This window comes from Stegostoma tigrinum, chromosome 25 (genome assembly GCF_030684315.1).
Source record: "Stegostoma tigrinum isolate sSteTig4 chromosome 25, sSteTig4.hap1, whole genome shotgun sequence".
NCBI classification, from domain to species: Eukaryota; Metazoa; Chordata; class Chondrichthyes; order Orectolobiformes; family Stegostomatidae; genus Stegostoma; species Stegostoma tigrinum.
In genome coordinates this window covers 37,919,261-37,932,852 of record NC_081378.1, presented here as the reverse complement: position 1 = coordinate 37,932,852, position 13,592 = coordinate 37,919,261, and the positions used below count along the sequence as shown (strand labels likewise).

Here is a 13,592-nt window from a genome sequence, read left to right as displayed (position 1 = left end):
CTCTGCTTTGATACATCCATAGTCAGGGAAGATGCTACATGAATTGAAGACTTTCTTTTATTCAGTATGATAATTATTCAGTATCATAACCAAAATAAATACTGGGCTAGCATATTGTCAAAAAACTACCTGTTATTTACATGTGCATAGTACATGGGCTCTGAACAGATAGCACAGAGCCCACCTCTAGACTGAGGAGACTTCTTGAATTTCTTGTTTATATCTGTCAGCCAGGGCTCCCTGTTTGGCCCAGGTTAAAAGCAACAATCAAGGGTCTTAATAGTCAAGGAGATCCGCCTGTTTCCAATCACTACAATAACCATCCCGGAAATAGTTGTGCAGTATTCATCCATTTACATGTGGAGGAATAACATTAAAAATAATCAGAAAATGCAACAGTTGGATAATATTTAATCATGTACATATGATTGGGGAATTGTGTCATTCAACAGTAGAAGAAAAACTGACAATGGTAACCATACAAAACAGAATTTACTGAAAGGGTGAAGATAATATGAATTACTATGAATTTGATAAGTAAAAATTGAGGTGTTGATGTGCGAGTGAGCAGTGAGAACCTGAGGCTCTATGACGGCAGGAGGGCAAGTCACTCATGTTACAGCTCAAGGCCAAAGTGGGAAACCACAGGCAAAAGGAGCAAAGGCAGGCCCTTAAGAGGTTGATTTGAAGTCAAGGGGTTGGGAACACCAGTGTGAGAAGGCAAAACCTATCTATTGTAAGGTGAAACAGTGTTGTTCAACGTCACCAGAATGCATTCTTTCAAAATATTTCTGGTAAGTGTTTAGCACAGAGGATCAAATCATATGCCTGGAAGGAGAAAAACAAATTGGAGAATCAGTTTGGACCAAGATGTAAAGCTGGATGAACACAGCAGTCCAAGCAGCATCAGAGGAACAGGAAGGCTGACGTTTCGGGCCCAGACCCTTCTTTTTCTGAAGAAGGGTCGAGGCCTGAAACATCAGCCTTCCTGCTTCTCTGATGCTGCCTGGCCTGCTGTGTTCATCCAGCTCTACACCTTGGTATCTCAGACTATCCAGCATCTGCAGTTCCTACTATCTCTGGAGAATGAGTTTGATGGGGCACTTCAGAACCCTACTCCTATGCTGCCATCTATTGTCAAGATTATTCAAACACATACAAAGTGTTTTGATTATAAATTCATACATTTCAATATGAAACTACGACAAAAACCCATGAAAATAGAAATTTGTATGAGGAATTTAAACACACAACTTACCAGCTTCCTGTGGCTTTGCAAACAAGGAATCATTTAGGTCAGTTGAAGGGTGGGTTCTGGATAGAAGTTCATAATCAGGAGAATGTGGGTATCATGGTATATTGATGGTTATCATTATCAATTTTAAATTTATATACTTGTCCTTATATTTCCATTTTAAATTCATATCTTCTCTTTTATAATGGCAACTGCCAGTATAATGTCGTGATGCTGTATTTATGAAGAGTCCACACCAATTGTTCCTGAAACACACCCTAAGATGGGTCTCTGTGTTGTTCACTTGTGAAGAAAGGAAGAACCTGCATTTCTCCCATACCTTTCAGAGCATCAGGTCACTCCAAGGTACTTTACAGACAATGATAGCGCTATCAATTATATTTCCATAGTACGCTTACAGCAATTCAATTCTAGATTTTTTTCTATCAAATGAATTGGCTTTTCGACGTGTGATAGGCCCTCATAGAGTTTAAGAGCCTACTGGAGACACCTCACACAAATTGCGATGAAATTCCAAAGGCAAAATTGATCTATTCCAGGACTTGCTCTCAATCAAGGATTACCTTGCAAAGAATTATGGAACATGCATTACAGTTTTATAATATTTACTATTGGTTTAATTCTTTTTTGTGCTGTCAAGAACAAAGTTTGTGGCCTTTGTGGAAATTTCAATGATGACATTGAAGACGATTTGACAACAAAATGGAATTATGTGGTGACCAGTCCTGTGGAGTTTGGGAACAGTTGGAAAATATCACAGTCCTGCTCCAATACAGTGAACCAAACATTCCCTTGTGACAGGAATCCATATTGTTTATCTTGGGCTCAGAAGAGATGCAACATAATTAAAGGCGCAGTCTTTCAAGCTTGTCATAAAAAGGTAAAACGATGAACAATTATAAAGAGACATGAAACTCTTACAAAAAGCTCCAGTGATTTCTGATCCTGTGGTACTTTATCAGGTTGACCCAACCCCATACTATGAAGCATGTGTCGAAGAAGCTTGCGCTTGTGATATGGAGGGAAGATATCTGGGCTTCTGTACTGCAGTAGCAGTATATGCGGAAGCTTGTAACAAAGTTGATGTTTGTATTCACTGGAGAACCCCAGACCTATGTCGTAAGTTTATATTTCTGTTTTCCTTGTTACAAAGAATCAAATTGTGAGCATTCATCAAGCATAATGTGACATCTTGTAGTTTTCAAAAATATCCTTTCAAAAAGTGGTGGATATATGGAATGCTCTGCCCCAGAAGTCAGTGGCAGCCAACTCTCTGGATACTTTCAAGAAAGAGATGGATAGAGCTCTTAAAGATAGTGGAATCAAGGGTTATGGGGATAAGGCAGGAACAGGATACTGATTGTGGATGATCAGCCATGGTCATAATGAATGGTGATGCTGGCTCGAAGGGCTGAATGGCCTACTCCAGCACTTATTGTCTATTGCCTTTAACTGTAGAAACTGTAAAATTTAAAGGCTGGGGTTTAAAATAAAATAACCTGAAAGGGTTCACAGTTCCCTTGAATTTATCCACATTTCACACACTTATGTGTCTACTCTTTACAACTCCAAATGGTATGTTATCTCTCCCAAAGGACACTTTACCTCTTCCAAAACTGTCCTGGACCATCTCTAGAAAGGTATGCTACTCTCCTAATAACTTCAGCAGGCTTTGAGATTTTATAGAGAAGTGTGAGGGCCATGAGCTGCAGTCTGGAAATCCACCATGAAGAAGAAGTGAATATGTTTGAAGGCAGCTGCACTCTTACTTGTGCAACTGCCACTATGAATCCAGGTGCAAGCAAACTGTTTCTGCACTGGCAGAAACGGCAAACACTGTTTTCTAGGGCAGCATTTCTGGAATCACGGTTCCAGCGCCATTTTGCACAAGCTGGAAACCCTCTCCCTCCCCATGAAAAGCCAGGCCAATATGTGTTTTTCACGCATGGTTAAATAGTATTTAATTTAGGAACTGAATGAATAACTAATGATCACATTTGAATTGTTTTCTTTTACATTACAGCTGTGTATTGTGACTATTATAACCCTCCTGATGAATGCAGTTGGCATTACCAGCCATGTGGAACATTGAGAACAAAAACTTGCTCACGCCATTCCATTGCAAAGAAATTATCTGCAAATCTTGAAGGTTGTGTTTTCATTGTATTTTATCAGAAATTTTAAAAAAATTTGAAGACACAAAACAGGGTCTGACTGGGGCCCTATTGTAACATTAATTGACTAATTAAGTTTCCTAAATTAAGAATGTGCCTCTTGAGAAAGGGTCATAAAGAATCAGTTTATAATGATCAATGTACCATAAGAAGGAGATTTTCTGGGTTTTCTGATCCCATCTCATGCAACCATATATCCCAGCCCAGGGAAATTTCTGACTTATCTTTCAGCGCATCACTCATTGTGCTTTATAAGAGAAAAGCACAGAAATATTTTGGTTCCTGACTTATGTCTTATTAATTTTCTGCTCTGACCTAGGACATCCAACATGTAAGGAGTTTGTTTATACCTTACAGTAATGTTATTTCTCACTGTTTAGGTTGTTATGCAAAATGCCCAGTAAGTGCTCCTTATTTGGATGAAAATACAATGAAGTGTGTTACACTACCTCAATGTACCTGTTATTACGATGGAAGAATCCTTCAACCTGGTGAAATAACATGGAATGACTGTGAGAAATGGTACAGTATTCATATCAATGCAGTTACTTTGTTTGATCTCCAGTCTTATTCTGAATACAAAATAATAATTGAAATTCTTCTGGATCTTTCATACCTTTATGTTTAATTCATCCAGTTAGAATTGTTATGAGGAGCTGTTCTCAATAAGTTACCTTTCATTCCATTTGCAGTTAAGGGAGTATTTTTCTTTCAGTCAGATAAATCCCAGATAAAATTCAATTGTATTGGCAGTTGACATAGCACAGATTTTGATTAATTGTGAAGGGAAATTCTTTGTGGCTCTAAATCTTAACAAAATAAAAACAATTTTATGAATCGTTATGATCCTGACAATAACTTATAAAATGGACATTTTGATAATTAAATATAAAATGCATTTAAAGTATTATCCAAACTAAACTAATAACCATCACTCTTGCTATTGCCTGTGAAATTAAAGTTACTGTCTTTACTCTGTCTTTCAAATTCCACTATCATCTCTCCTTCTACTATTTCTGTGGTTTCCTTCTGCAGTTTACACCTTTGTTTGTATTCTGGTTCTCCAAGACCAGCCTATTTATAGTTCCTTGTTCCCTCCAGCACAGATTTACAGCTGACCTGTCAGCTGCTATGAATGTTTCATCAAAGTCCATTTCTTACCAATCCTCCCTTGTCACCCTCTCCCTTGCATTTAAAAGCTTTCTAAAGACCTCCACCTTTACATATGATTCAAAGTCTGCAATTTCTTTTGCCCTTCATCTTCCTGCATTGTAGTTATACGTTCTTTAAAACACTTTACACTTGTACCTTGTTGTAATACCTTATTTGTTTCATTTGTAGTATGTGTACCAATGGAGTCACGCAATGTGAGCGTAAGTAACTTTTCATCTTAACCTTCAAGTGTTAGCTCAATGCACGTGAAATGTCCATTTCTGTTTTGCTGCAGGACAATGCTTGTCCTGCTAATGGTGAAGGGTTTCATATCAGTTCTGCCAATCATTTAACATTAGGTTTGAGGGACCATTATTGATATGAAGTCTTGAACGATAATTGCAAACTTTTGGGTTGGCTTTGGCAACCTCCAGGATTGTTTTGAGATCCTCCAGGATTGGAAGACAACTTTACAGAATAACAGGCAGCGTCAAAATAAATAATTTTCTTTCAACCTTTTGGCTTATTACTGACAAATTTGTGGAGCTTCAAAAGATAGGGTGATTTGAGCAACAGAACAGATCATGCACGGAGTAATGAACAATCTATTTTTCTGACTAATTGATTTGAAAGGCTTGTTGCATGAGGACAGGCAATATGTGAATGGGACAATTGGAGACAGTGTATCATGTGACGAAATCTTTAGGATTGCAAAAGGCACACACAGTCTCAACTTTATTGGGCCATTTTTAGTTATAAGACCTACTCCTACCGTGCTCACACCCTTAATCTGCACACACTGAAGTCAACTGTAATGCCACATTGCTATAGTGACCAAGTTCAAGTGGCTTAGTGTCTTCATTTAGCATTAACTCCAGAAGTGAACACATGTACTGTGTACTATTCAATACTCCAACATGAACTACCATGTCAACTGTATCATCAACTTCTGCAAGGTACCTCAATATTTTATCTGTGAGACATATCTGGTCAGCATGGATGACTTGGATCGAAGGATTTGTTTCCATGCTCTACATCTTTATGACTCTATGACCTGAATGTTTCAATAATGTTTAGCTGTAGGCCTTGTACACAATGGCATGGTTGGCTTTAAGCCATCTAGGAACAAACGTCACATTTAGAATAGAACTGCAGAGTTATTTGAGATATGTTTATCACAACAGGTTTTACAACCACAACACTGAGCACAACTGTATCATCCACTTCAACTCCACTTACATCATTGACAACTACATCCTCTCCAACAATAACAAGCACAGGTAAAGAGGAAACTAAACTTGTGAAGTAATAACGTATAATATTATTTTATATACTCCAGGAAAGGAGCTGAGTACAAGTTTTCACTGCAATTAGATGCTGAGGGAGTGATGTATTGTTGGAGGTCCTGACTCTTAGTCAAGGAATTCATTGGAGGATCTGCTTACCTTCTCAAATATATTTAAGCAATCCCTTTATTTTGTTTTGAAAAAAGAAACATAGAGGTGGAGTGTGCTGTCTAATATTAAGCCCTAAATCAATATCGTAAAAAGAGATTATGGGGTCATTTTCACATTTCTGACACTAAATAGTTCTGTTTCTTACATTACAAATGTGAAACATTTTGAATTCTGTAGTATTTCTGAAAGGCATTACATACACAGGAGCCTTAGGGTTTGCTGCCTCCCTGTGTTGCCACTGCTTCTCATAGCCCTCTCACGCCCACTGAACCACCCCAAAGGCAGTGGCTAATGTTCCAGCACGTTGATAAGGTTGCCATTAGGAAGGAGGATTGTGGATTCTCACTTAGTTAAGGTCTAGGATCCTGCATTACGTGGGCAAGGTCCAAGGTTAGATCAAGGAGAATCCTTGCTTGCCCATTCTGTGAGAGCATGCTGCAAACTTTCTGCTGTTACCAAATTTAGACACCAGTGAACCAAAAACATGTCTGGCAAAGCAGAGTGTCAAATCAAAATATTACACTATCAAAGCGTTTTGCCTGTTATTGATTTGTATTGTACCCTCGAGCCAAGGGATCCATCTCTGGCCCTGAATTTATTTTTGCAATGCCCAGAGGCAGATTTTTTGAATTGAAAGGCTAGAAAAGGTATATATACCTTCTGTGTTACCAGTTTACAGAAAAAAAAATGATGAAAGCTCTCAAAAATTGAAACAAAATTTGGGACAAATGCAAACACCAATACAAAACTATCAGTAAAGAGCAAAATTGAAATCATAATGGATTAGAGCTTTAATGAATTCATGAAGTAAATTTTTGTAACATTTATGAGAAAGCCTAAAATGTAAATATTCTGCCAAAATTTTGACCATTGTTCATGGAAGTCAGTTCCTTACAGTTTTGCAAAGATTAGTCTCTAAATGGTTATCATAAAATTGTAAAATGACATACAATGAGTTATTTCAAAACAAGGGTGTCAACTCTGTGTCATAGTCACAGTCACAAAAAGCAATAGTCCAGTCTGTTTTGACTTGACTCTCATCCTCTTGAAAGGCTGTTGTTTAAATTTCTTTTCAGAATCCATGAATGTGACATTTGGTCTCACTCCCCCTCCACACAGTTGCTTAAATTGCAGCAACAGTAATTTTTGGTGGTATTAGACTTCATTTTAGAAAAAGTAAAGCAAATTTTGGAGTTAAGAGTTTAAAATGTTAACAGTACTTCAGGGTATTGATGTGTGGTCATGACATGCATATTTAAATCAAAGAAACATCCACCTGGTTTTACTCTTCTCCCAAATCAGACACTTTTGAAGTTGAATGTTTATGTTTATCCTTTAGAAACATCAATTACAACAACAGGAACGAGCACCATCACTGAGACGACCGCCAGAAATACAACTGGTGAGTATACTTTCTTTTAAAACTTGTTACCAATTATATGAAAACAAAAGTGCAGTTAAATCCTGATTCTCTGTGGCAAAGTCAACTTGGATACTGTGGTTGTTAACGTTTGTCTTTCTCTTCAAAAGAAGTGACCACAACAACAGGGACAAGCACCACACCCTCAACGACCGTCAATCCAACGACTGGTGAGCAAAATCATTTTTAACCATCAGGGAGCTTTTTGCATAAATTTCTTTCTTCATGTTGGCAGTTGACAACATCTTTGCTTCTTCATTTCCAATACACATCTAATTTGTGAAGGCCTGTAGCAATTTGTGTGAAAATCTGTTCCTAGTTTGAGTGTTTGAATAACAATGCACTGATTGAAGGAAAAACAGTGTTTCACCCCCTGTCTTAATCAGTTGACCTATATCCGTTGCATTGAACTTGTTCTCATCTGTTAACCGAGAAATGGAACCTTTTCAATTCCAATTGAATGTGACGATTTTGAACGCAAGTACGATAAAAAGCAGGCACCAGTGAGTGCTGCAGCAAATACAAGTAATGGCAGCTAACAGGATATCGGGCAGTGGGCATTTCGGTGTGTCAGTGACGCTGACATTTTCATAACACTGTCCTCTTTTATCATGGGTGTATTGAATGTGATTGCTTGCATTTGTTTCCCACCAGGACAAACAACAACAACAAGAACAACAGAGATAACCAGCACAGCCAGTTCAACTGCCAGTTCCACAACTGGTGAGTGATGACATGTTTCATTCAACGTCATACATACTTTATCAAGGCAGAGTGGTTATAACTGAAGTGCCTGGTCAGAAAATTCCCGGTGTCAGCTGTGGTCATTGCATCACACTCTAAGCTGGGGAGCCTGTGGGATCACATGACACTCCTGCACCTTGAACATCACCAAAACACCGTAGCTTTCATCTGCAGCAGACAATCTCTCTGGTGTTGCATCAGGATGACTTCCCACACGGCTTTCAGACAAAGGTTAGCTGTTGATCAATGTTACACACATGGTACCCAAGTTTTCAGTCCCACGTTATTGATTATCCACCCCCATTATGCATCTGCCCTGGAAGTACAATCTCTGCTTCTGCACCAAGTTTCACTGAAGAGGAAGACGTCACAAAGCAAACTGCTGGGCTTGCTGGGAATGTGAGAAACCGAAAAGAGAATTTTCTGAAGTAACTCAGCAGGTCTGGTGTCATCTCTGTGTCTAGGAACTGAGGCAACTTTCTGAGTCCTTCGACAACTGTGGAACATTCCAACGATTTTTCCGGATTCATGCAACAACATGCAACAAGTATTTGTTCTGAATATAGTGTGACGATTCTCATTCAGCTGTTTGACGTTACGTCGAGAAATGAGGAATTGTATTTGTTAAAACTACAATTGAATGTTAAGAATGCGGCCTTGCCACTCACTTGTTTAGAATACTCCTTTTCTATTTGCTGAATGCAGGTGTTAAATATCTGCGCTCTTTTCTATTCCAGAGGTGGTCTGTCTTGGTGAATGGTCTTCCTGGTCCAATATACATACACCATCCTATTACGATCCAAATGATGTTGAGCCCATACGCAAGAGGTTGTGTGCTCCCACTGATTCTATTGGTGACATTCAGTGTCAATTTGTACAACACCCTTCGAAGCCACTAAGTGAATCACAAGACAATGTGGAATGCATTAAAGGAGTAGGATTGGTGTGTAATTACTCCAGCAGTTCTTCAGAAACATTCTGTTCTGACTACCAAATTCGAGTTTGCTGCGAAAACCAACCATCAACAACTGTTCCGACGACAACCAGCCTAACCACAACCTCCACTGAAACAAGTACACCTGGTTAGTATGAATTTCATGTAAGGTGGCGTCGGGACTGTGATTTACAACGTATGTCAAGGTCAGCAACTGGCATTGAGTATGGAGTACCGTCGAACCTTTAGCCATGGGGAGTGCCTAAAATTTTCATTCGCCAATCTGAGAAAAACCTCATGCCTCTGATTTCGAATTCAATAATCTACTGATGGAGCTTGGTGAGGTATCCAGTCACAAACGAATGAGGCTATGAAAGTTTTTCTCTCTGGCTCCAACTGGTTCGTACTTGTCAGAACAGATCTTTTATGTCAAAAGGCATTCATATAATTGTTTTTGTTGCGATAATTATGCAACATTGATGAGATCCACGAGTGCATCATGTATTGCTGTAGTTCGAGCTGTCAAATTTCAGTCAGGCTATGTTTCACCTTGTCCCACTTTGAAAATCTTAGCATTCAAGTGGGCAAAGTGGTGACTGGTCCCAAAGTAACTGCTGCCTGTCCTGACAGCTGCAGAAAGAGTTACAATTGCTGCCTCCAGGAAGCACACAATGCATAAAATGAAAGAGGCAGGAGTCCTCATTGCTGATCTTGACGAAGGTTTCAGACAATGATCCAGGGCTCACTGGGATGTGCTGTCTTCCTCTCCAGACAGCTGATGTAATCTGGCAGCAAGCCAAAGGGATCTTCAGGTGTTGGGCAACATTGATCTTCTGAAGCAGGCAGTTCGGCCAATCATATTGAGTGTTATCACAGTGGGAGTAGAAGTATTCCAGAAACATGGAGTTCCCTTCCATTTGGAATAGCTGTGTCAAGTATTAATAGTAATTCTAGCTTTATGGTTAGGATTAGCAACAAATCTGTAGAGACAGCAGAAAAGTATCATTTCAGTTGCTAACTGGAATGCTGGGAACAGTATGGCCCTGCTGCATTGTGGAACATCGTTAATGCTGCGGCAAAGTCAACTTGTATACTGTGGTTGTTAACGTTTGTCTTTCTCTTCAAAAGAAGTGACCACAACAACAGGGACAAGCACCACACCCGCAACGACCGCCACTTCGACAACTGGTGAGAAAAATCATTTTTAACCATCAGGGAGCTTTTTGCATAAATTTCTTTCTTCATGTCGGCAGTTAACAACATCTTTGCTTCTTCATTTCCAATTCACACCTAATTTGTGAAGGCCTGTTCTAATTTGTGTCAAAGTTTCTTTGTAGTTTGATTGTTTGCATAACAATGCACTGACTGAAGGCAAAACAGTGTTTCACCTCCTGTCTTAATCAGTTGACCTATATCCGTTGCATTGAACTTGTTTTCATCTGGTAACCGAGAAATGGAACCTTTTCAATTCCAATTGAATGTGAAGATTTTGAATGCATTTTGTTTCCTTCAGAAGAATCAACAGCTCCAACAGGAAGCACCACCACAACTGGATTGGCTGCCAGTTCCACAGCGGGTGAGTAATATCTCCTTTCATGTTACGTTACAATGTATTTTCACGTCAGATTGCCTTTGCAGATGTTTTGGCTTGGAAGCGAACGCGCATCAGAAATGTTTTCAATCTTCTTGTCCATTTCATCGTAAGATGGTGCCATGTAAATGCACATTTTAAAAATTAACATCAAATTTTTGTGTCCCTGGATCACTTTGCATTTCAGAATAAATATTAGATGAGTGGATTCTAAATCAAGCCGGCATCTAGTGATTTTGAACATCATTTTCTCATTTCAGAAGAAACGACGACACCTTTGCTACCAACAACAACAGGCTCCACCAGTATTTTGACAAGTGGTGAGTGAGGAATTGCTTCCTTGTAGAACAGCAAGGTCTGAGAGGGAAATGATAATTGTAATACAATTGTCTATCATTGCTTCTCTCTTTGTTTGCATTTGTGCAAAGTAAATACATTCATTCTGAACGAGAATTGTCTTCAGTTCAAAACGCAAGTACGATAAAAAGCAGGCACCAGTGAGTGCTGCAGCAAATACAAGTAATGGCAGCTAACAGGATATCGGGCAGTGGGCATTTCGGTGTGTCAGTGACGCTGACATTTTCATAACACTGTCCTCTTTTATCATGGGTGTATTGAATGTGATTGCTTGCATTTGTTTCCCACCAGGACAAACAACAACAACAAGAACAACAGAGATAACCACCACAGCCAGTTCAACTGCCAGTTCCACAACTGGTGAGTGATGACATGTTTCATTCAACGTCATACATACTTTATCAAGACAGAGTGGTTATAACTGAAGTGCCTGGTCAGAAAATTCCCAGTGTCAGCTGTGGTCATTGCATCCAACTCTAAGCTGGGGAGCCTGTGGGATCACATGACACTCCTGCACTTTGAACATCACCAAAACACCGTAGCTTTCATCTGCAGCAGACAATCTCTCTGGTGTTGATTCAGAATGGCTTCCCACACGGCTTTCAGACAAAGTTTAGCTATTGATTAATGTTACTCACGTGATACCCAAGTTTTGAGTCCCACTTTATTGATTATCCACCCCCATTATGCATCTGCCCTGGAAGTACAATCTCTGCTTCTGCATCAACTTTCACTGAAGAGGAAGACCTCACAAAGCAAACTGCTGGGCTTGCTGGGAATGTGAGAAACCGAAAAGAGAATTTTCTGAAGTAACTCAGCAGGTCTGGTGTCATCTCTGTGTCTAGGAACTGAGGCAACTTTCTGAGTCCTTCGACAACTTTGGAACATTCCAACGATTTTTCCGGATTCGTGCAACAACATGCAACAAGTATTTGTTCTGAATATAGTGTGACGATTCTCATTCAGCTGTTTGGCATTACATCGAGAAATGAGGAATTGTATTTGTTAAAACTACAATTGAATGTTAAGAATGCGGCCTTGCCACTCACTTGTTTAGAATACTCTTTTTCTATTTGCTGAATGCAGGTGTTAAATATCTGCCCTCCTTTCTATTCCAGAGGTGGTCTGTCTTGGTGAATGGTCTTCCTGGTCCAATATACATACACCATCCTATTACGATCCAAATGATGTTGAGCCCATACGCAAGAGGTTGTGTGCTCCCACTGATTCTATTGGTGACGTTCAGTGTCAATTTGTACAACACCCTTCGAAGCCACTAAGTGAATCACAAGACAATGTGGAATGCATTAAAGGAGTAGGATTGGTGTGTATTCACTCCAGCAGTTCATCAGAAACATTCTGTTCTGACTACCAAATTCGAGTTTGCTGCGAAAACCAACCGTCAACAACTGTTCCGACGACAACCAGCCTATTCACAACCTCCACTGAAACAAGTACACCTGGTAAATATGAATTTCATGTAAGGTGGCGTCGGGATGTGATTTGCAACGTATGACAAGGTCAGCAACTGGCATTGAGTATCGAGTACCGTCGAACCTTTAGCCGTGGGGAGTGCCTGAAATTTTCATTCGCCAATCTGAGAAAAACCTCATGCCTCTGATTTCGAATTCTATAATCGACTGATGGAGCTTGTTGAGGTATCCAGTCACAAACGAATGAGGCTATGAAAGTTTTTCCCTCTGGCTCCAACTGGTTTGTGCTTGTCAGAACAGATCTTTTATGTCAAAGGGCATTCATATAATTGCTTTTGTTGAGATATTTACGCAACATTGATGAGACCCACGAGTGCATCATGTATTGCTGTAGTTCGAGCTGTCAAATTTCAGTCAGGCCATGTTTCACCTTGTCCCACTATGAGAATCTGAGCACTCAAGTGGGCAAAGTGGTGAGTGGTCCCAAAGTAACTGCTGCCTGTCCTGAGAGCTGCAGAAAGCGTTACAATTGCTGCCTCCAGGAAGCACACAATGCATATAATGAAAGAGGCAGGAGTCCTCATTGCTGATCTTGACGAAAGTTTCAGACAATGATCCAGGGCTCACTGGGATGTGCTGTCTTCCTCTCCAGACAGCTGATGTAATCTGGCAGCAAGTCAAAGGGATCTTCCGGCGTTGGGCAACATTGAGTAGAAGTATTCTAGAAACATGGAGTTCCCTTCCATTTGGAATAGCTGTGTCAAGTATTAATAGTAAATTGCTTTTGTTGAGATATTTATGCAACATTGATGAGATCCACGAGTGCATCGTGTATTGCTGTAGTTCGAGCTGTCAATTTTCAGTCAGGCCATATTTCACCTTGTCCCAATTTGAGAATCTGAGCACTCAAGTGGGCAAAGTGGTGACTGGTCCCAAAGTAAGTGTTGCCTGTCCTGACAGCTGCAGAAAGCGTTACAATTGCTGCCTCCAGGAGGCACACAATGCATATAATGAAAGAGGCAAGAGTCCTCATTGCTGATCTTGAGAAAAGTTTCTGACAATGATCCAGGGCTGA

The 13,592-nt window shown here is 39.8% G+C and overlaps 1 protein-coding gene across 1 annotated transcript in view; it reads left to right on the top strand.

The window, feature by feature from the left end:
• Nucleotides 1-13,592, top strand: part of LOC125463426 (mucin-2-like) — a 48,722-nt gene that overhangs the window by 34,667 nt on the left and 463 nt on the right. The window contains exons 24-38 of the mRNA XM_059654779.1: nt 1,896-2,135; nt 2,218-2,374; nt 3,279-3,404; nt 3,810-3,951; nt 4,771-4,802; nt 5,766-5,861; nt 7,378-7,440; nt 7,569-7,628; nt 8,113-8,181; nt 8,940-9,284; nt 10,265-10,324; nt 10,650-10,712; nt 10,988-11,047; nt 11,376-11,444; nt 12,203-12,547. Of these exons, the coding sequence (XP_059510762.1) occupies nt 1,896-2,135; nt 2,218-2,374; nt 3,279-3,404; nt 3,810-3,951; nt 4,771-4,802; nt 5,766-5,861; nt 7,378-7,440; nt 7,569-7,628; nt 8,113-8,181; nt 8,940-9,284; nt 10,265-10,324; nt 10,650-10,712; nt 10,988-11,047; nt 11,376-11,444; nt 12,203-12,547 (1,927 nt within the window). The remainder of the gene's footprint in view (nt 1-1,895; nt 2,136-2,217; nt 2,375-3,278; nt 3,405-3,809; nt 3,952-4,770; nt 4,803-5,765; nt 5,862-7,377; nt 7,441-7,568; nt 7,629-8,112; nt 8,182-8,939; nt 9,285-10,264; nt 10,325-10,649; nt 10,713-10,987; nt 11,048-11,375; nt 11,445-12,202; nt 12,548-13,592) is intronic.